The sequence below is a fragment of the Myotis lucifugus genome, unplaced genomic scaffold, assembly GCF_000147115.1.
Source record: "Myotis lucifugus unplaced genomic scaffold, Myoluc2.0 scaffold_347, whole genome shotgun sequence".
NCBI lineage: Eukaryota > Metazoa > Chordata > Mammalia > Chiroptera > Vespertilionidae > Myotis > Myotis lucifugus.
In genome coordinates this window covers 680,305-702,100 of record NW_005871395.1, presented here as the reverse complement: position 1 = coordinate 702,100, position 21,796 = coordinate 680,305, and the positions used below count along the sequence as shown (strand labels likewise).

Sequence of the window (21,796 nt, the reverse complement as noted above, 5' to 3'; positions counted from 1 at the left end):
CCTGCACACCTCCCACTGGGGATGTGCCCGCAACCAAGGTACATGCCCTTGACCAGGGGTCCTCAAACTACGGCCCGCGGGCCACATGCAAATACAAATATTGTATTTGTTCCCGTTTTGGTTTTTTACTTCAAAATAAGATATGTGCAGTGTGCATAGGAATTTGTTCATAGTTTTTTCTTAATCTATAGTCCGGCCCTCCAACGGTCTGAGGGACAGTGAACTGGCCCCCTGTTTAAAAAGTTTGAGGACCCCTGCCCTTGACCTTCGGAATCAAACCTGGGACCCTTCGGTCCGCAGGCCGATGCTCTATCCACTGAGCCAAACCAGTTAGGGCTGTCTTTTTTTTTTTTTTTTTAATATCTCCAACTATTCTGAGTTCAGTACTTTCCCTAGTACTCAAAAAGGAAATATGGATGCATGAGGTGTCCCACTTTTACTTTTAGGATAGTTTAGAAGGAAGAGAGAAAAATAGGACTATGTTCTCTCCATCATTCTAAGTCCTAGTGATCATGAGAGAGAGAATAAGGCAAAAGTCTCATTTTCTCACTTTGAAAAAGTGCTTTCCTTGTGATCACTAACTAAAATGAAGTTTCAACCTAATCTAGAAATCAGATGTGCCATCCTTTTGTTCTTCTAAGAACACTTCCGTGTTATTTGAAATGATATAAACAACCTATTCTCATGCACCAGAAACAGACAGTATACCTTCAGTTCAAACTTAAATCAGCATTCTTCAACAAATAGTGGGCCTAAATCGTTTGCTATTTCTTTATAGGATTTAATAGTCATTGGCATTTGCAATGTCGTCAGCTCATTTTTCAGATCTTGTGTGTTCACTGGTGCTATTATTAGGACAATGATCCAGGATAAATCTGGAGGAAGACAACAGGTATGCAGAAATAGAATTTGATCTCTAGCATTTAAAAATATTGATGTCTATTCATATGTTTTCATAGAAAGGGGTTACATTAGTTTAATCACATTGCTATTTTAATGTTATACTTGTTGGGGAGGATCTCATGTTTGCCTTAATTTTTGTTTAGATTTTTGTCTTAAAAGGTATTTGTCAATATGGAACTTGAAAGTCATTTTCTACAGAGGTCTTATTCTATGTGAGAAGTTCACACACACACACACAAAAGAAAAAAACACAACCATTTTTCATGTAACCTAAAAGATAATATTTCAGGTGAACTAACAATCACCTATAAACTTTATATATATATATATATATATATATATATATATATATATATATATATATATATATATATGATATATTCTTAGTTCTACTCTGGGAAAGCAATAATTCAACTCTATCACGGCAGCCAAACCAGAAGCTTTCCTGGCTTCCTCAAAGGGTATGGCAAGGGGCTTTCATGATAGAGAGTAAGGTCTTTGTCTAGATGAGCCTTGGGAATTTATGATCATCCTACCTTGGTATGATAGAAAATTATCTAGGTCAGACATGGAAGTGTCAGAAGAATCGACACTAAATTTTAGTGGGGAAAGGTAAAGTGTCACATTCCATGGCTAAACTTGTGAAATAGAAGGTGAAAGCTCATAAAAATCAGAAGATTAGGCAGGGACAAGAGCATGTGTCTAGTAAGACCATTTAGATCAGTCTATGTGGACTGAGCTTCATGTCATACAGCTGCTGCCAGACACGCTGACTTTAAGGAGCAGCCCTTTCCCACTCTTTACCAGAAAAAAAGGAAGTTGGGTTATGTAAGAAGAAGGATGTTCGATGCAAGGGCGAAAGAACTTGAAGTCATAATGAGAAGGTTTTATGCTCAGAAGAAATGGAAATGGCAATTCCAGATTTTAGTTCCCAGTGATTTTTGACAACACACTTTGTTGATTCAGTATACAAGCATAAACTTGGGGAGAAAAGATGCACACCATTAGAAAAAACGAAATCACAGCGCAAGTAAAATTAAGTGCAGAATAAGGACAATAAGTAAAAAGTGCCATAAATTCTGCAAGGAGAGTGATGGGGGAAGTGGGACTTCCGTGGACTACTGAAGGGGGTTAGATATGTACAGATGGAGGGAAGGAAGAAGGCCTTCACTTCAGCCTGGGAGTTGCCAGTGCCTGCTGGGCAAAGCGCCTGCCTAAGGCAGCCCATGGCCCCATCCTGTTCTCTGCTGCTGCATTGCTGTCCCACGCAGCACACCCTCCTGCCAATGGCATCTCTGTGCGGCGCAGTGACCCTTGGTGGGAGGCATGTGTCTGGGGTGCTGGTAACCCTTCCTGGAGACCCTGACTTGCCCAGTGCAGATCCTGGTTCAGACAGAGAATGCTGCCGGCCCCCGGCCCTACCCTTGGAGCTACCCTTGGAGCCTCCACTTTGGTTTCTGACCTGGACGGGCAAAGGCCTCTGAGACTGGCTCAGCCTCTTCATCCCACAGCAGTGGGTGTCCTCTCCACCCCTTCCTCTGGGGCCTTTTGATTCACTCCGCCCAAGAGCTCCTGTATTTCCTCAGTTCCCCGGGCCTTCAGACAAGCTCAGGTCTGGCTCTGAAGCTCTCAGACATGACCTGCCACCCAGGGCAGCTTTATTTTTTGTCTGGCATAAATACAAACTCTGTATAAGTGTTTGGATTTCTCTTTACTTTTTCCCCGATCTAGAATCCACTTGTCTTCACTGGCTGCACCCAAACCTATCAGCCCTCCAGCCATGGCCTGGGCCGGACATGTTGGCAGGCCCATGGCAGAGGGCATGTGAAGAGCCCTGGGCTTGTGGCCAGTTGGGCTGTCCCTGGTCCGTCTTCCCGCTTATTCAGTGCTGACCACTGTGCGCCCTGCGCTCCCTGAGTGGGTTCCTTTCCTCACTCCCTGCTTTCCAAGGCCTGGCCTCCTTGCCTGGTCCCACGCTCCCAGAGCGGGGGTGTTTATTGATATGGAAGGAGGAATGGTTGTGATTTCAGGGCTGACAGTGAGGGCTCTGCGAGGGCTTTTCTGAACTGTTCAAGGAGGGGTTAGCGTGAGGAGGGAGTGCAAGCCGGGGTTTAGGAGACTCCGATTCACAGCAAAAGGCTAAGGCAGTAAAGATTAAACACCAGGACAATGTGGACCCTTAGAAAGCACCCATGCGTTCATCAGCGAGTACGGGTGGAGCACCTAGCCTGTGGTTAGCACTTTGACAAGACCTGACAGTGTCAGGCCAACAAAAATGCACTTAATGCTGGATGGTCACACTCAGTTCCTTTTAAGAAAAACTGACGTGCTTCTCACCAAGCAGAAGCCTCGGTTGCAGGCAGGGACCAGTACGATCCTGATGGTCTCTCTCCAACCGGCTCTGTCTCCTCAGTTTGCATCTCTGGTAGGAGCAGGCTTGATGCTGCTCCTGATGGTGAAGGTGGAATCCTTTTTCTACGAACTGCCAAATGTAAGTGGAACTGATCGAATATCCAAGCCCAGAAAGCCCAGGGTCCAGATTGCATCTTGGTGGGTATCTCTGAGCAGAACTGCACCCAGCACGCCCTCACGGCCTGCCCCGGCCTCTCTCCAGTGCCTTTCCTTTACAATAATAGCACCTACCTCTCAGGATTGGGATTCAAATAAGATGTTATATATAATATAGAGAGAACAGCGTTGAGCTAGTAATTAGCACTCAAGAAACATTAGCCATTATTGTTATTAATCTTCTTTTAATCACTTAAGCTCTAAAGTAAGCTTTACAGTAAGGATTCAGTTAAAGAGACCAACACAGACTTCAGATGCCAGAACGCCCATTACCATCACAGGCTTAGACCCTCAGTGCACATTCACACCATCTGCTTTCCCAAACCGCTTCCGGGGGGGGCCTGTTTTGCACACAGGTGAACTCAACCCCTCGCCTGCTTCCCCACTGTCTCTGGTTAGCTTACAATACGAGAAGGCAAGACCTGGCAGTTGAGTTATAACTGTGTTCAGCTGGGATGCTCCTATATGCTCAGGTGCCATTTCTTCCTTTTTGTGAGACCGACCACCGTGCATTGAGAGATTCCAGGCGCATTAATTCCTGGCTATAATCAATTTGTTCTCAATAGAGATCAATGCTCAGTGACCATGACTTCCTTTTAAATTTCTTTAATGTTCCCTTTAGCCATTTTTAGATAAGTACTGAGGGAGGTGGGAGGAGGGTTCCTGCCTGGTGTTGCAGCTTGGTTCCAAGCTGAGGTGGCAGTCTGAAGCTGCAGTGGTAGTAAATGTTACCCCATCCTTTTTTTAAAATTGATTTCAGAGAGGAAGGGAGAGGGAGAGATAGAAACCTCAATGATGAGAGAGAATCATTGAACAGCTGCCTCCTGCATGCCCCACACTAGGGATTGAGCCCACAACCCAGGCGCGTGCCCTGACCAGGAATCGAACCGTGACCTTCTGGTTCATAGGTCGACGCTCAACCACTGAGCCACGCCAGCCGGGCCATTACCCGCCTCCTTTTGAACGTGTCCATTGCACCTGGTGAATATCAGGTTGCCACAGAGCAGGCTACCTCCAGGCTCTTGATGCCTCTGTTCTTGTGATTCAGGGACCTTGGGCCCCAGCCAACGAATCTATGCCTGGGGGTGGGATTAAGCTTGTGCTTATCACACAAGCTGTCCTCTGATTCCCGGCAGAAGTCATCTCCAGAACTGAGTTTGTATAGCACCTTTGGTGCAATCACTATGGAGTCTATTTTAGCAAAGCCACTCACTAATTTACTTTGAACAGAGTTGTTTTTGCTTTTTAGCTAGAAGAATCAGAACTTTTTAAAGCTCCAAACATGTATGGAGACTACTGATAAAAGTAGGTAGCACTCCCTTATTGCAAATATGTTAGAGAGAGAACAGCCCCTGCTTTTGGCGCCCCATGTTATGTCACATTCTTTTTACAGCATCTGGTAGGATGTTTGTGGGTAAGAAAATGTGAACACAATCTGACCAGTGGAACATCTGAGTACTATACTAATGAGGCTCTATGAGTATTAAAGATTGCTTCCTTCCTTGAAAGGCTATGAATAGCTTGTTGCAAAACCCTTATTGGAAGAATTGTTGGAGCATCCTGGCTAGGATCTCAGTTACTTAGCCAGGGGACCAAAACAAAAATTTAGAAAACATGATACAAAACAGTGTATTCAATATTGCTTCGATTTGTGTGAGGAAAAAAATAGAACATACCAAAATGTTAATAATTGTTATCTCTTGGATGATGGAAATTATATCTGAGATTAATTCTTCTTTACACATGAGCATCTCTAACCTTAATATTCAGAAAGGTAAATTTTTTATTGTATATTGTTTTATGAAAATCCATGTTTCCTCTTTATACTCCTTCCCTCAAGCCAAACATTTTGAAAAAACCCTATGAAGTTGAGATTCTTTTCCTTTCCACCACATCTCCCTGCAAATTGCAGAAAGTTTGGAGATTCCTGACTGGAAAGAAGATAAAAATGGAAAGGAAATAATTTCTGCTAACTTCATCTTTGCTCTTCCCTCCGGTACTATTGAGTCCAACTGGTCACTGAGTAACCTCAGAAATCCAGAGTAAGCTTGGCTCCGGCCATCCTGGTGGTAGGGTCAGTTCTAATTCCCAGGCAGAGCAGACAGAGGAGAGGGTGACGAGGGAAAGGCTGAGAAATGTTAAGCCAATGCAGGGACTTCATAAACACAAGAAAGTGTTTCTTAAACTAGTTTAGTTCTACTTTAAGGCCCTGATGATTTTTACAACCGAGTATAAATTTTCGTTTTCTCATATTTAAGAAAACTTTTTTCCATTAGAAAAGTAGACGTGCCTATTTCTAAAAACTTTTGAAAATTCATAAGAGCTAAAAATGTCATCCACATTTACAAATGAACCACTATTAACATTTTGGCATATATCTGATCAATATTATTTTCTATGAATTGATATTACTTTGCATTGTTTCAACCTAACTGGGCATACAACTTTGTATTCTTGTTTGTATTTGGTATATAGCATGGTAGTTCATACTAGAACTTATTTAGTTATTTTCTTATTATTAGAAAATTAGAAAAAAAAGAAAATTAGGTTGTCTGAATTTTTATTATAAATATCACAACAATGAGTAATTTTGTACGTCCACCCTTTTTCCCACAGGCTGTGCTGGCTGGTATTATTGTGAGCAACGTCCTACCCTTGCTTGAAAATATTTACTATCTACCCAGTCTGTGGAGGCAGAGCCAGTATGACTCTGTGAGTGTAGATGCACTGGCTAAGGCAGGGGCAGGGGCAGGGGCAGGGGCAGGGGAAGGGGAAGGGGCAGGGGAAGGTTGGACAGAGGGAAAGAGAACAAACAAAGGACATCAACATGAAGGACACTAGCAACTCTGATGCCTGGTACTTTACTTTTGCTTCAAATGAGGAGTCGAAGCTGTTGGTGCAAAGAAATACTGCAACCTCACTCCAACTACGCAAAATTAAATAAAAAATAACTAAGTGGTTATAGTTCAATACAAATTTAGTAAAAAGGGGTTGTCATGCCTTGCATATTTGGTTGACTTTTAACCCGGAGACACAAATCCTAATAAGAAAGGGAGGTGTCCTGCCCGAGGAACTGACAGAGCACCCTCCTCTTTCCAGCACGGACCTGGGGGACAGAGGGGAAACGGCAAGAAATAAAAGATGGGGGAATGTGATGAGGGGAGAAGGACCCAATAGAGGCAAAGAGATGTGAAAGGGCCTACTTTTTGGACTCAGATCCCTGAGGAGCTAAGAGGGTATGTGGTCCAGAGCACGGGCGGAGCTTCTGGTTCTAGGAGGAGAGCGAGCACCTCCAACTAACGCACAAGTGGCAGGGGGAGGGGAAGTAAACATTTGAGGGAGTTCCAGCCTCTCTTCTCTGTGAAGGTTCAAGTCAAGTCACCTGCTGAGAGTGGTGTTCACGACTCCCAATAACTATTATAGGTCTTAAAATAGCAACTGCCATCTGGTGAGTGTTCTGGGTTGCTTTACAAACCGCATTTCTAATCTCAGCAAAGCCTATAACGTAGCTATTGATACCCCCATTTTGCACGCGAGGAAACGAAAGTTTCAAGAGAGAACTGACCCAGGAGGCCTAGACGAACTGCTCGGCAGCCTTGGGCCAGCCCTTTGTGGTGGCATCAGCCCACGCGGCTGTGGAATTTGTCCTCTAAATCCCAGGTGTCAGGAGGGAGAGGGAGAGGGTGTCAGGAGATAGGACTGGCGATGTCCTCATCTCTGCTTGCGATATGGTCTTCCTTTTCGCTTCTTCCCGTAAGATTATTTGGATGGTGACGTTCGTAGCTGCAATTGTCCTGGGCCTGGACGTCGGACTAATGGTTTCCGTAGCCTTTGCCTTCTTCGTCATCACCGTTCAGTCACACAGGTACTCAGTCTCCGGTCCTAGAAGCTTAGCCGTGGCAGGCAAGGCAACTATGACCTAAAGGCAAATGCATTTCCTTTCAGAACGAAGATTCTCCTCCTGGGTCAGATCCCTAACACCAACATTTACAGAAGCATCCTTGACTATCGGGAGGTAAGAATCCAAACCAGTCCCACTTCTTTGCCTGAAAGATTTTCTACAAAATCCCTTTGCTGTTGTTTGCTGCACTACAGACACGCTGGACAAAGGTGGGGAGAGGGATGCACCATGGTAGGGTGGGCGCTTAAAGAGGCAGGTAAGTCCTGGAGTCCTGCAGCCAGTGAAGGATAATTTTAAAATGTACTTTAGGGGGTGGAAGGCCAAAAGAGGGGAGTGAGGAAATGGCGGAGAAAAGAAGAAAGCAGGCAAAGCAGGGGTGGAAACGGGAGGAAGGGCCTTGCTGGCTCTTGCCTCTTATAAAGAAGAATATAGTCTCAATTAGGCTCTGAAGAATGTTCCTCCCTCCACGAAAGAGCTGAGAAAGTTCTCTGAACTTTACATTTGTCTTGCAGATCTTGACCTTTCCTGGGGTGAAAATCTTCCAGTGCTGCAACTCCATCACCTTTGTAAACGTGTACGACTTGAAGCACAAGCTGTTGGAGGAGGTAAGGGCTGCCCTCCCCGCTCTAGTCCACCGGCTCCCCTCGCCTCCCCCAGGGGCCCTCGCTCCTGCCACTTGCCATCTACCCATCTACGTTGAAGCCTCCTTCTGCCTTTCAGGTGGAAATGGTGCGGGTGCCTCTGAAAGAGGAAGAGGTGTACAGGCTGTTCACTCACAGCGAAGGCGGCCGGCAGGAGGGAAGGATGTGTCAGTGTTACTGCAACTGCGACGAACTGGAGCCGCCACCCAGGGTTAGCACCCTCTTCTTTTCTGCATTTCCCTCTGCGCTTTATAAAGAAGTACAAGAGCAGGTCGTTGTTGTTGTTTTAAGAAAAGAAAACCCCCTCAGGGATTTTGACTCCTAGATGGACCACAGGTAATTGGAAATTAAAGAGTTCTGCTCAGGGTGAAGACATGGCTTCCCCTTTGAGGGTCAGATCTTGAACTGAAAGCGGGTAGGAAGCGATGGTGACGCTTGAGTCCCTACTCAGTGGTTAGAGACAGAGAGTCATTCCCTAGCTGTGCCCATTTCCCAGACCTTTGGCTGCCTGATTTTATTTTTCTGAAAATAAGGGACTTAAAGATTGTCTTATAAGTCCGCTAGGCGAGGGCCAAGCTGGCTGGGTTCTCAAGGGTCTCCTGCCACCTGCCTGGGCCACGGCAGTGACGATGGGCAGCAAGGGGCGGGCAGGCACAGAGGGGGGTTTACAGCATCTGCAGGTTATTGCAGCCGATGAACTAAGTGTCATTGCTTCCAACTCAGACTTGATCTAAATAGTCCTTTGCCCCAGAGCAGGCCTGCTCATTTCCCAGCCTACACCCCCACTCGGGAGGAGCAGCTGTATCTACACACACACACACACACACACACACACACACACACACACACACGCCCAACACGCAACACCTCCTGTCCCCCTCCTGCGCAGGCCCCTGCAAACACCAGGCACTCGCTCTGGTCACCCACTCTGGTTGCTATACCCCCCAATGAGCGCAGGTTCTACTGAGCTCCCTGAAAATACCAGCTTTCTTGCCAAGAGGGCAGAATTAACTCTCTATTTAATTTTTATGTGATAGCCACACTGCACTGAGTATTGCAGAGGGCATTCACAGGACATCAGCAAGTGCACTCGAGAGTAGAGTATGATCATCTGGTATTCATTAAGCTCCTATATGTGCCCAGAACTATGACACTCTGAAAAAGAATTTTTAAAGGTCTCTGGCTTCTTTTTTTTTTTTCATTGTGGTAGAAAATACGTAATATAAAATATATCATCTTAACCATGTTTAAGTGTATGGTAGTGTTAAATACATTCACACTGTTGTGTAATCCCCACTGTCCTCTATTGCTAGAACTTTTTCATCATGGAAAACTGGAACTCAGTACCTGTTAAGTAACATCTCCCACTCCCCCTCACTCAGCCCGTGGCAACCACCATTCTACTTTCTGTTTCTATTCATCTGACTAATCCAGGCACCTCCTATATCCCTGGAATCACACAGTATTTGTCTTTTTGTTGCTGGAGAATATCACTTAGCATAATGTCCTCAAGGTCCATCCAGGTGGTTCTTTTAAAAAAATGTTTTTTTCAGGGGAAATTTTGAACATACACAAAAGTAGAGACAAGTATAATGAGCCTCTGTGCACCTCCCATCCACTTTAAGATTCAACAACTAATAGCCAGTCTTGTTTCATCCATACCCCACCCATCTGTACTCCCCCAAATCACAGGATTATTTTGAAGCAGTTCATAGAGATTTATTTTATTTTTTTAAAATATATTTTATTGATTTTTTACAGAGTGGAAGGGAGAAAGACAGAGAGTTAGAAACATCGATGAGAGAGAAACATCGATTAGCTGCCTCCTGCACATCTCCCACTGGGGATGTGCCCGCAACCCAGGTACATGCCCTTGACCGGAATCGAACCCGGGACCTTTCAGTCCGCAGGCCAACGCTCTATCCACTGAGCCAAACCGGTTTCGGCGAGTTCGTAGAGATTTAAATCACACTAGGGAGATGACTCTATTAATGTGACATAGAAGGCCATTGTTGTGTTTGATCAATCCTAACACAGGCATTTTTCCACATCTCTGAAGTTTGGATGCATTGTGAAGTTGATGACGAGTCCTAGTTTATTTGCAGTATTTTTTTTCTTGAGAATACAGAAAGTGGTGATGCCTCTTAAAACTGATGAAATAGGATAGTAAACCATACTATGCAGAATATTATTATGTTTGAAATTGTGTGTTTAGATTCTAACAACTCTAAGACTCCAGGTCACGAGAGATCAACATGAGCTCAAAAAGTCAGGGAGACCTTGGTAGCAATGGTTTGAGCTGGACAGGAGAGAAAATTTGGCTTTCTGCCAGGTAGGGACAAAGAGGACTCCCAGCCCATGGTAGGCTTGCACAAAGACACCAAGGTCAAAATAAGTATGGGGTCCTCAGGATGAGAGGCTTGGCCTGGGGAGTAAGCTCAGGCAGACACAGCCTGAGTAGATTATGAAAGCCCTTGAAGGACAGGGCTGCAGAATAGATGAAGGAGAGAGAAGGAAGGCTCTTAGAGGGTTCCTCTGCCTGGGGACCTTGTACCTCCTGCCACGGAGTCAGTCCACAGCTGTGCCCCGAGGCCTGGCCTCGGTGACCTTGAAGCCTTGGGGAACAGCTCTCCCCTCTGAACTGGAGTTTTATTTTCTATCCACGCCACTTTTTCTTTTTTTGCTGTACAATATCTACTACCTTATATACTTTTTATCTTTACAGTTTTTTCCTATTTTTAAATTTTATTTTATAAACGTTATTAGAACAATATTTTTAAAGAAACATCACCCCAAATTATACCATGTTAGCATATGAATTATTCCCATTTTTCCATGAGTTCTTATTCCCTAGGTAGACACGGGTCCCTGTGTCTTGCATGCCATTGTGCTCCTGGTGCTCCGCAGGGTCCTAAAGCTGAACAGGCTTCAGGCCTGCGAGGAGCATGAAAGTGAGAGGTAATGACAGCCCTGCTCAAGGCAGTTTTGCCTTTTTTAAGGAAGTCTGACAGAAGACCATTTCGCCGATAAAGGAAGGCAGTGTTGAGCAAAGGGACTGGTGGAAGAAATACTTCAAAGCACTAGAAGGCGCTGGAGGCTAATTAGAACCCAGGGATGAGGGAAAAGAATAAATCAAAGATGATTGTCACTCCTGCTCACTAAGACCATGATAATGTCATTGGTGCCTGGAGGGAAGTTGCGGGGAGTGGGGCTTGTGAGAGGTGAGGATAAGGACTGATGAAAGTGGGTTTTTTTCAGTCGGAGCTTGAAGTGACGTGAGATACTCAAGGAAAAGCTGCAGCGTGCCTGGTCTGTGGAGAAGTTTCCTAAGGGAGAGGGAGGGAGTTAGTAGATAGAGACAGCACAGTTGCAAGCACTCCCCACTCTTGTTTGAGTCTTTTCACAGCCCTCCCCTAACTCTTGTCCCAGGTTGTTTACACAGAGCGATATGAAACCAAACAGGACCGCAAGCCATCCTCTATGAGCCTGATGCAATGCACACGGATGGACAGTGGGAACATGAGCCAATATTCATCTGAGGAACAAATACCCAACACAGTATCTTCCATACTTCAGAGAAATCAAGGGCAAAGCTATGAGAATATTTGGCTTCCTAATAAACACTCTAGAAACGACCCGAAGTCACTCCCTGACGCTTCTGGAAGTCAGGTCAGGAGTAGATCAGATTCGTCTTTTATACCCAGCACCCACACCGTCATCCTGGATTTCTCCATGGTGCATTTTGTGGATTCACAGGCTGTGGTCGTATTAAGACAGGTAGGTACTGAGGTGGCTTTAACAAGAGCTCTGATCCTCAGCTACCACCCCCCACCCCAAGCCCCACCCTGATTGAGTCCTATTAGTCACTGATCAGCTACTATGTGACTCCTGGGCCACTAGAAATTTGGACACTGAAGATAGTTCAAGGTCAACCAGAATAAATAGAAAATTAACCAACTCTGATTTATTGAACTGGGGTGGCTACCTAAGCATAGCGTATTATTGCTCGAGGGATGAAAAAGGGGGAAACTCTCAAAACCGTTAAAACAGCAATCTATGCCTCAGCCAGCAACTCCTAGTGTAACCTGGGAGTTAGCTGCAAATCTTAAACAATAGCTCTGAGTGCTACAGAATAAAAGCTCGCCAAGAATTCTCCACTCTTCAGCTGCTCATTGTAAGAGGCACTCAGATTTGAAGAAGTTGTGATGAAAAGACACCCTAAGCCTAGGGCTTGAGGCTGCCTGGTCCAGTACCTGTAGGATCATCCCCAGTTCTCTCTTCATTGCCTGCATCTTTGGGTGAAAAGAGCAGGGAAAATTTTTCCTTCAAAAGCTCTGTCTCTTCCCTGGCCAGTGTGGCTCAGTTGGTTAGAGTGTTGTCCGTATAACAAAGAGTGACAGTTCAGTTCCGGTCAGGGCACATGTCCAGGTATGGGTTCAATCCCCGGTCAGGGCAATTGTGGGAGGCAGCCGATTGATATTGATATGTCTCTCTCTCTCTACCTCTCTCTAAAAAAAACCAATTAAAATTAAAAAAAAAAATCTGTGTTCCTAGGTCCTGACTTCTCTCTCACTCTAGTTTCTCTGACAGTTTTCATTTCTCTTTCTTACACAACATGGACAGTGGAGATGCACAACTAACCATGTTGGCTTTATTGTTCAATGTCTCATAAGTACAATCTCTTTTTTCCAGCCAGCTTATCTCAGTCTCCAGCCCTCTCTCTCTCTCTCTCTCTCTCTCTCTCTCTCTCTCTCTCTCTCTCTCTCCCCTGATGGCGATGGCTCAGGTTTAAACATCCTGAACGCCCACTTCCTGGCTTTGACTACTTCCACCTTTCCTTGAGATAGGCTCCTTTCCACCCTTAATTCTAAGATCCTATATCATCAAACCTTCTTATTCCTAAAGGAAATGATTCTCTCTTAAGTGAATCCAGCTCCTCCTTGGCCTGAGGCAACAGGAAGCTTCCCAAAGCAGCAAGAACTCTGGTGGGTGGTCTGTGACGTGTGCTCTGCCCTGGTTTCTGCTCCTCTGACCAGGGGTAACTCACTAATTTGTATCCGGTCTTGGTTTCCTCATCTCTAAAATGAGAGGCATAGAGAGATTCATGCTCAGGGCTTCCCGTCCAGGAGACCCCTTTTCCCCACTTCATTTTCAGGTTTAACTATACATGACAATGTCATCTTGTGGGCTTTTCCAGCTTAGGTCATCCTACTGGGCTGTGTTCTCTTCTCCCAGGCTTGTGCTCTAGTTGTTACTTTAGAGTTCATTCTTCTACATTATTAAGTGCCTATTGTATGCCACGTTGAGTGGATACATTTATATACATGATCCCATTAATTCCCACACAGCCCTGAGAGACAAGCCATATTTCTCCCTAAGAGTTCTGGGCTCACAGTTAGTATCTGGCCTGTCCATCACTGGGACGTAGAGCATTTGTTCCATCCTCTCCTCCCCCTTCTCTCTTGCTGTCTGGACCTTGGCATGACCCATCCACAGCTGCAAACATCATCAAAGAACCAAAAGAACATATATGCATAAGGGTTATGCATATATGTTCTTTGGTTAAGCTCCAGCCCCAACATGGAGGCTATATCAGACCCCTACCTTTACTTTACAGCCTTCAGATTCACGGCACACTTTTACACTTTAAAAATACAGGTTTCTTCATTCCTTTTGTAATTGTTCTATCCTGCCATATTGGAGGAAATCATTTCAAATATTCTAATTGAAAACTTAATAAGAAAAGCCCCAGCTGTTGTTCTCACTAGAGATAACCACTCAATTTAAGCTTCTCCCTAATTCATGGGATTTCATTTGCTTGTCGTTTCGAGTATGCCCCTTGTGGCTCTTTACCAAAGGACTTTATGATTTACCATGTGATCAAGAATGACTTTCTTGTTTCCTCTTGGAAGTGAAAGAAGTAGTCTGTCTGTTTTAGTTGTTTTGTTTTTGTTTTTTTGTGTGTGTTTTTTTTGGTTTCACATTTTAACTCAGCGCTCAGGGTTGGTCTATTTAATCTTAGAGTATTGAGTTTAATTGACTTGCTTTGTATTGAACTTTATTCATTGCCCCAGAGCATACCGTATATATTAGCTGAAGTAAAGTTGAGGTCAATGGCAGATGCTTAATAATCTGATACCACTAAATTTCTGATGTTTTACTAAAGTCAAATGCAACTTTGCAGAGCAGCTCTGAATACGATTCTCAGGCTCCTTGAATTCCATTTCCTACTATATCATTTGACCGTCTCCGGGCCATGTTTTGCCTCCCCTGCTTAGTGAACTCTATGGAGAAGGGGATCACATGCAAATACCAATCACCAGAGATAGAGTTCGTGTTCTTGAGGACCGTCAGTGTGTTTCATCACACCTGTGCCTGTCCCTATCCTAGTACTGCACTCATGTGACATTCTCTTTCTCTCTTTTTTTTTTTGAAATTTGTCTCTTAAAATTATTTTTTAAAATATATTTTTACTGATCAAAGAGGAAGGGAGAGAGATATAGAGACAGAAACATCAATGATGAAAGAGCATCATTGATCGGCCTCCTCCTGCATGCCCCGCACTGGGGATCGAGCCCGCAATCCAGACATGTGTCCTGACTGGGAATCAAACCGTGACCTCCTGGCTCATAGGTTGATGCTCAATCACTGAGCCACGCTGGCCAGGCTTATCTTTATTGTTGAAAGTATTACAGATGTCCCCTATTTTCCCCCATTGGCCCCCTCCACCCTGATCCCGGCCCCCCAACCCCCAGACCTTCACCACACTATGTCTGTGTCCATGGGTTATGCATATATGTTCTTTGGTTAACCTCTTCCCACCCACCCCCCCACCTCTTCCTTCTGAGATTCGTCATTCTGTTGCATGCTTCCATGTCTCTGTATCTATTTTGTTTGTCACTTTATTTTGTTCATTAGAGTCCACATATAAGTGAGATTATGTAATACTTTTCTTTCTCTGACTGGCTTATTTCACTTAGTATAATATTCTCCAGGTCCCTCCATGCTGTCTCAAAGGGTAAGAGATCCTTCTTTTTTATAGCTGCATAGTAGTGCATTGTGTAAATGTATCACAGCTTTTCTATGAACTCATCTACTGATGGGCACTTTGATTCTTGTAGCAATATTTTTGCTGATACCGCTCCTAGTGCAAGGAAATAAAGGGAAAAATAAACAAAAATGGGACTACATCAAAATAAAAAGATTCTGGCCAGCAAAAGAAACCATCAACAAAATGATGGTTCCCTCTATATGGGAGAACATATTTGGCAATGATACATCTGATAAGGGGTTAATTTCCACAAAATATATAAAGAACTCATACAACTTAACAAAAAGAAGACAAACAATCCAATTTAAAAATGGACAGAGGACCTAAATAGACACTTCTTCAAAGAGGACATACAGATGGCCAAGAAAAAAATGCTCAAAGTCACTAATCATCAGAGAGATGCAAATTAAAATGACAATGAGGTAGCACCTCACACCTGCCAGAATGGCTGCCATCAATAAATCAACAAGTGCCGGTGAGGATGTGGAGGAAAAGGAACCCTCGTGCACTGCTGGTGGGAATGCAGACTGGTGCAGCCACTATGGAAAACAGTGTAGAGTTTCCTCAAACAATTAAAAATGGAACTGTGGTCAGGGCCTTTGAGAAGAATGACATCTTTGATGCTGGCATCACCAAGGCCCAGTGATCCTACTTCTAGGAATAGATCCTAAGAATCCCAAAACACCAATCAGAAAGAATGTATGCATCCCTATGTTCATAGAAGCACTATTCGCCCAAGTGCCCATCCGTGGATGAGTAGACTTGACATTCTCCCTTTAAATGAACTGTTTTCCCCTTGAGACCATGGGCTACCCTCCTTCTCAGTCCCCACCCCACATGAGACGGTCTGATTCTCTTTTGTATTCTCAGCACTTTAGACACTTCCTAGCTTACAGAAGTCCACCCATCAAATGTTTATAGAGCTGAATTGGATATAAAGGTACATTTACCCCAGACAAGGGAATAACCAAAGGGACTTTACAACCCAGCTAACTTTCCTAGGGAGTGTAGGGATCCCTAACACTGGTTTACTCCCTCCCTGCAGATGTGCAACGCCTTCCACAATGCCAACATTATGGTGCTCATTGCAGGGACTCACTGTGAGTATGCTTCCCCCTACGAGAGGGCTATGTTTGGCACCCTGGGTGCTCTCCTCCCCAGTGTCTGACTCTGTGTGTGTTCTGGGTTTGGTTTGTAGCTTCTGTGGTCAAGGCCTTTGAGAGGAATGAATTCTTTGATGATGGCATCACCAAGACCCAACTGTTCCTCACGCTCCATGACGCTGTGCTGTTTGCGTTGTCAAGGAAGTTTTCAGAGACCTCCGAGTTAAGCGTGGATGAGTCTGAGACAGTGATACAGGAAACCTACTCAGATAAGGTTGGATGATGTGAAACATCTAGGGTGAGGGGTGAGGTGGGGCGAGAAGTGGGGGGAGAGAAAAGGGAAGACACCTGATCAGACAGAGATGAGCACATCCAGGAAAGGGTGCTGAGCATACTCAGCATTTATTGAGTATGGCTGTGCCAGACTTTGCGAAACTGAAATGCTCCCTTATCAGTTGGTAACTAGCAGCGGACCTGAGTCCCAGGTTCCCCCACTGCCATGACATCTGGATACCATTCAGGGCCCTTTCTCAACTGAAGAGAGGGTTACCCAACCCGCCAAGGCCTCAAGGGCCCTTTTACCGAAAGCTAGGTTAGTGCCAATGCCGTATCAATAACTAAATATTTTAAACATCTCTAGCTATACCTTCAGAATCCTCCCCACCCCACCCTTGGGGTGAATAGTAAAACTGATGAACTCACAGAGGTAAAGATCTGCTAGTCTAACACTTTGGCTATATTTCTATTGTGAATAATATAATTTACTCAACCTGACCAAATGCAAAGGAGAATGATATACAAGCCAAAATATTTAGCCATTTGTTAATACTAAGTAAAGACCTGGGCCTACCTCAGTGTTTTCAGACCAGTATCTGTGAAGGTTAACAGTTTCCTCTCAAAAAGAAAATTAAAACACAGATGGGCACCAAAATCTCACCTAATGAGTAGAAATTATTTTTAATTAAACCCCCTATTCATCAACTTACTATATTTCAATAATGCTTGAATTTTTTATGACAAAAAGAAATTACCGGAGTAACAAGTGTTTATAAAAATTTTAATAAGTAAAAGATAGCCAAGCTTGTAAAACATAGCCCTCTTTCTCTTAGTAATGTATTACCAAGAATTTCCCTACCTTTGCTGAGAATTCTCATAGGCTATGTGCCTCTGCCTATCCAGAATAGCTTTCCCCAATAGCTAGATTTGATCACAATTTTTCTATATGGGCAGCCTCAACATTTATTCAGTCTTTGTTAATGCTGTATTCATAGTAAGATTTTGTGCCTTTCTTCATATAGACAAATCCTAGACACTTTATCCTCTCTCTTTTACATTTTTATTGCTATTTAAAAGGAATAATCTTTTTCATTATATTTTCTAACTGGCAACTGCTGGTATAAAGGAAACCTATTGATTTTTATTAAATTATTTGGCCATTTTGTGAATCCTTTACTAGTCCAAAAAGGTTTCATTGTTAATTCTCTTGAGTTTTCTAGACAAAAAATATTTTCCACAAATAATATAAATCTCTTCTTTTCCAGTTGCTAGAATTCTTATTTCAGTTTCACATATTATGGCATTAGCTAGCCTTCCCAGAACAACTTAAGTGATAATGGCAAGTCTTGTCTTACTCCTGAATTTAATGAGAAAAGCTTACACTTTTATTTGAGTGGTGATAGTGTAAGTGGTGATAGTTGACTTAAGATGTACTTTATATTAAGTCAGAGAGGAGAATATAAAGTAATATAGTACTTTATATTTACCATGTTTTTTAAAAGTATTTTCCTAGTTTACTAACATGCTTATCAGAACTTAAGACTTGGTATTGAATATATCAAAATTTTCCTAGCATTTAAACTAGGGAAGAGTAGAAGGGGGAAAAGTTCCGTTCGAATGTATTAAATTCAAGATGCCTATTAAATATCCAAGTGGAGATGTCAAGAATGGAAATGAATATATGAGCCAGCAGATCGGGGGAAGGGTTTTAACTAAAAAGTCATTGGCACATAGACAGTACAGTAAACTCTCGATTTTGTGGACCTCGATAAACGGACTTTGGATTTAATAGATAAAACTTCCAGTCCATATGTCATATGTGAACATTAACACCCTGTTAATTTTAAAATGCTTATAACCAAAATGTGGTTATCGTTAAATTGACAGGGTTGGTTTTTTTTGCTATTTTTAACAAATTTTAGCGAATAGGCCAAATGTCGGGGAAAACACTGTAGTAATTTTGCTGGCATAAATATGACATATCTACAATTATAGTCTACATATTTATATCCAAGAGTCACTGCTTGCCGGTAAACAAAGCACATGGTACACCACATTGTTGTGCAGTAAGTGGTTCTGTTATCTCCTGGTGTGACTTCCTGCAGCAATTTTAAGGCTGCTGGCGATGTTCCCACATGTGCCAAACCACAGCCCAGCCATGTGCATTTGTAAAACATATAGAAAATTTTTCTATGAAATTAAACTTTTCATACATACTTAGTTATTTTAATTACACAAATGTGTCCAAATAAGTAAAAATAGGTTAACCAACTAATTTGTCAATTTTTTAACATGTGCATTGGGAAAACCTACTTTGTTATATAATGGACTTCCCACTTTAATGGGCACCCCCTCGCTCAAATTAGTCCATTATATCGAGGTTTTACTGTAACAAAAATTATGGGACTAAATTAAATTGCCTGTGGGGACAGTGCAGATGGAGAGGAGAAGGGTCTCAGGGTCAAGCCTTGGGGCATGCCAATAGTCAGAAGTCCAGAAGGAGTAGAGAAGACAACAGGAAGACCAAGAAGAAGCAACAAGGAAGGAAGGAAGGAAGGAAGGAAGGAAGGAAGGAAGGAAGGAAGGAAGGAAGGAAGGAAGGAAGGAAGGGAGGAAGGGAGGAAGGAAAAGTGAAAGAGTGTCATATGGGAGAAGAGAAGAATGTTTCGGGAGGGATGAAAGGTGTTAATTCTGTGGAATGCTGCTGCTACAAAGCTTACCAGGCATCTGCTACGTGACAGGCAGAGTGCCTGGGACTGGCATATCAGGAACCAGGCCTTGCCCTGCCTCGAGGAGCTTAGAGTCTAATGGGGGATATATTTTTAAATGAATAAGACAGTACATTACTGGTCTATGATAAAGGTGTAAGTGAGGCACAATTGAACCCAAAACTAAGATCCTGGTTAGTGATCTTTGATATGAATCTGGACCAATGAATAAGTGTGTGTGGCTGAGATGGAGAAGGACAGTGCAGACACAGGGAGTCGCATGAGCAAAGGTAAGCAGGAGTCAGGCATCTTTGGTTAGTTTTATGGATAGAGCAAAGGTTGGGACTACAGATAGAGCTGAAGCTAAAGAAGACAAGAGGCCGGGTCACGGGGGCCTTACATGCCCTGCTAAGGATCACAGGGGGTTGGAAAGACGAGTAAGATCAAGGAGACAGGATGTTTCAGAATGCTGCCAAGACCATTGCTATTCAAATGGTTGACCGTGAAACCCAGGCTACTTAGAAAATCCAGAGAAATCAGGAGTATGGATTGATTGAGCCTAAAAAATAGTGAGTAACTGAGGAACCGGAGGGTGCAAAGAAGATGAAAAGCAGATTTAGGCCAGAAATATTTTCTGCTTTCCCAGGAATTCATGATTTCTGGTACCTAAAGTTCTGTTTTATTCTGAAGTTCCTTGACTATTCAAAAGTTAAATTTAATTGAAAATTTTAACCCATCTAATTATATGTATTTCAGGGTAGAGATGCAAGACAAAAAATAAGCGGCAGTATTCTAGAAGGTCCCAAAAATCTAAGTTCCACCTACGCCAGGATGCAAAGGCCCATACTAGAGGAGGAGTCAGATCTGGACCTAGAGCTGGAGCCCATACTGGAGTCAGACACTGGGCTGGATCAGGATCTCGAGATGGAGCGTGAATCGGAGCTGGAACCTGAGTCTGAGCTGGAGCCTGAAACGGAGCTTGAGCCCGAACTGGAACCTGAACCCAAACCTGAGAATGAGCTGGACCTGGAGTTCAAGCCCAAGCCTGCGCTCAAGTCCATACCAAGGCCTCAGACTTATCCTCGGCAGCAATACTGGCCTCCCAACTCCCCAAGTCAGAATCCACCTGGGACACGGTCAGTGGACAAGAGGCAGCCATATATGATTCCGTATTCATCTCAGGACAGTGACACTGAGGATCCCTAGGAGATGAACTGGGAATAAGGGTCAGATTCCCTTGACAAATCCTCCCACCCAAACGGGGTCACTTGGTCAGAAGCCCTAGAGTAGTTACAAACCAGCAGTACTTGCTTTGGGACTCCTTCACCTGCTGTCTTTCTTCCTTGCTCAGCAGTGTGATCTCACACCCTGATCACAATGCTAAATACCAAGAATTGTCTCTGAATTCCCTATCCAGGCTCACCTCATTTCACCTTCAGCAGATATTCTAATGAAAGATTTCCTTCTTTGTACATTCTGCACTTCTAGTGTTTTTATCACATCATCTCTAACTTACTCCTCTCAGTTTGTTTCCTTTCTCCAAAGAAATGAGGCTCAAATAAAATATATAACTTTAGTTACATTTGGACCCTTCCTGCATTTTCTCCTTTCTCTGTATTCTGTACGTCTAAGGAAATGGGTAGGAGAAATACCAGAAGTAGGTAGACGTGGTGGAGAAGAGATGAGCTAGGAAAACAACAACTGGGTAGCATTTGTATTCTATATGCAAGGTATCTTTACTGAGGCAGGTTAAGCCAGGCCAGCCTCTGAGGCATGCAATACAAGGAACTGTTAGGCTGAAGGCATTTTGCCATCTCTCTAAGGTCAGTATCTTATACTACCACAGTCTCAGAAGGCCAGGTATCTGTACCAATTGATGAGAACATTAGCTCTGTAGAACTCTCCCTGGTCTTCAGATTCATAGTCACCATTGCTTCTTTCCCACAGGCGCTTAAGATACATGCAATCTAGAGCTGTGGTTGCCAACCGGTGGTCTGTGGAACACTGGTGGTCCCTGAGGTCCGAAAGGTTGGCGACTGCTGATCTAGAGTCTGTACTCTTGGTAGACCAAACTTAGTTAAAATCTGTGACAGCCCAGGCTGGTGTGGCTCAGTTGGTTGGGCATTGTCCTGTGCACTAAAACGTTGCCAGTTCCATTCCCAGTTAGTGCACATGCCCTGGTAGCAGGTTCGATCCCCGCAAGGGGACATACAGTGTTTTGCCCTTACATAGATGTTTCTCTCTCTCCTTTACTCTCTCTCTAAAAATCAGTTTTTAAAAATCTTAAAAATCTGACAGATACAAACCCCTTAGGAATTGGAAAAGTTAATCATTACAAGTTTGGTCCAAAACCATTCATTCAAAAAATCCACCCTCCCAATAAACAAACAAACAAAAGCCCTGACTGGTGTGGCTCAGTGGATACAGCCTCGGCCGGTGTACCGAAGAGTCTCAGGTTTGATTCCTGGTCACGAGTATGTACCTGGATTGCAGGTTTGATCGCCCTCAGTGGTTGGGTCAAGTGCAGGAGGCAATCTCTCTCTCTTTCTCTCTGTTCCTCCCTCTCTTCCACTCTCTCTAAAAACCAATGGAAAAATATCCTCTGATGAGGATTAACAAAAACAATCAAATTCTCCTCTCTCCAT

At 43.7% G+C, this 21,796-nt stretch overlaps 1 protein-coding gene across 1 annotated transcript in view; it reads left to right on the top strand.

Annotated features, from left to right (window-relative positions):
• Positions 1-20,555, top strand: part of SLC26A8 (solute carrier family 26 member 8) — an 81,228-nt gene extending 60,673 nt beyond the window's left edge. The window contains exons 10-20 of the mRNA XM_023764782.1: positions 779-892; positions 3,317-3,394; positions 6,088-6,183; positions 7,230-7,336; positions 7,417-7,486; positions 7,885-7,977; positions 8,093-8,224; positions 11,443-11,790; positions 16,110-16,164; positions 16,263-16,441; positions 19,908-20,555. Coding sequence (XP_023620550.1) covers positions 779-892; positions 3,317-3,394; positions 6,088-6,183; positions 7,230-7,336; positions 7,417-7,486; positions 7,885-7,977; positions 8,093-8,224; positions 11,443-11,790; positions 16,110-16,164; positions 16,263-16,441; positions 19,908-20,357 — 1,722 coding nt within the window. The 3' untranslated portion in view covers positions 20,358-20,555. The remainder of the gene's footprint in view (positions 1-778; positions 893-3,316; positions 3,395-6,087; positions 6,184-7,229; positions 7,337-7,416; positions 7,487-7,884; positions 7,978-8,092; positions 8,225-11,442; positions 11,791-16,109; positions 16,165-16,262; positions 16,442-19,907) is intronic.
• Positions 20,556-21,796: the final 1,241 nt, after the last annotated feature.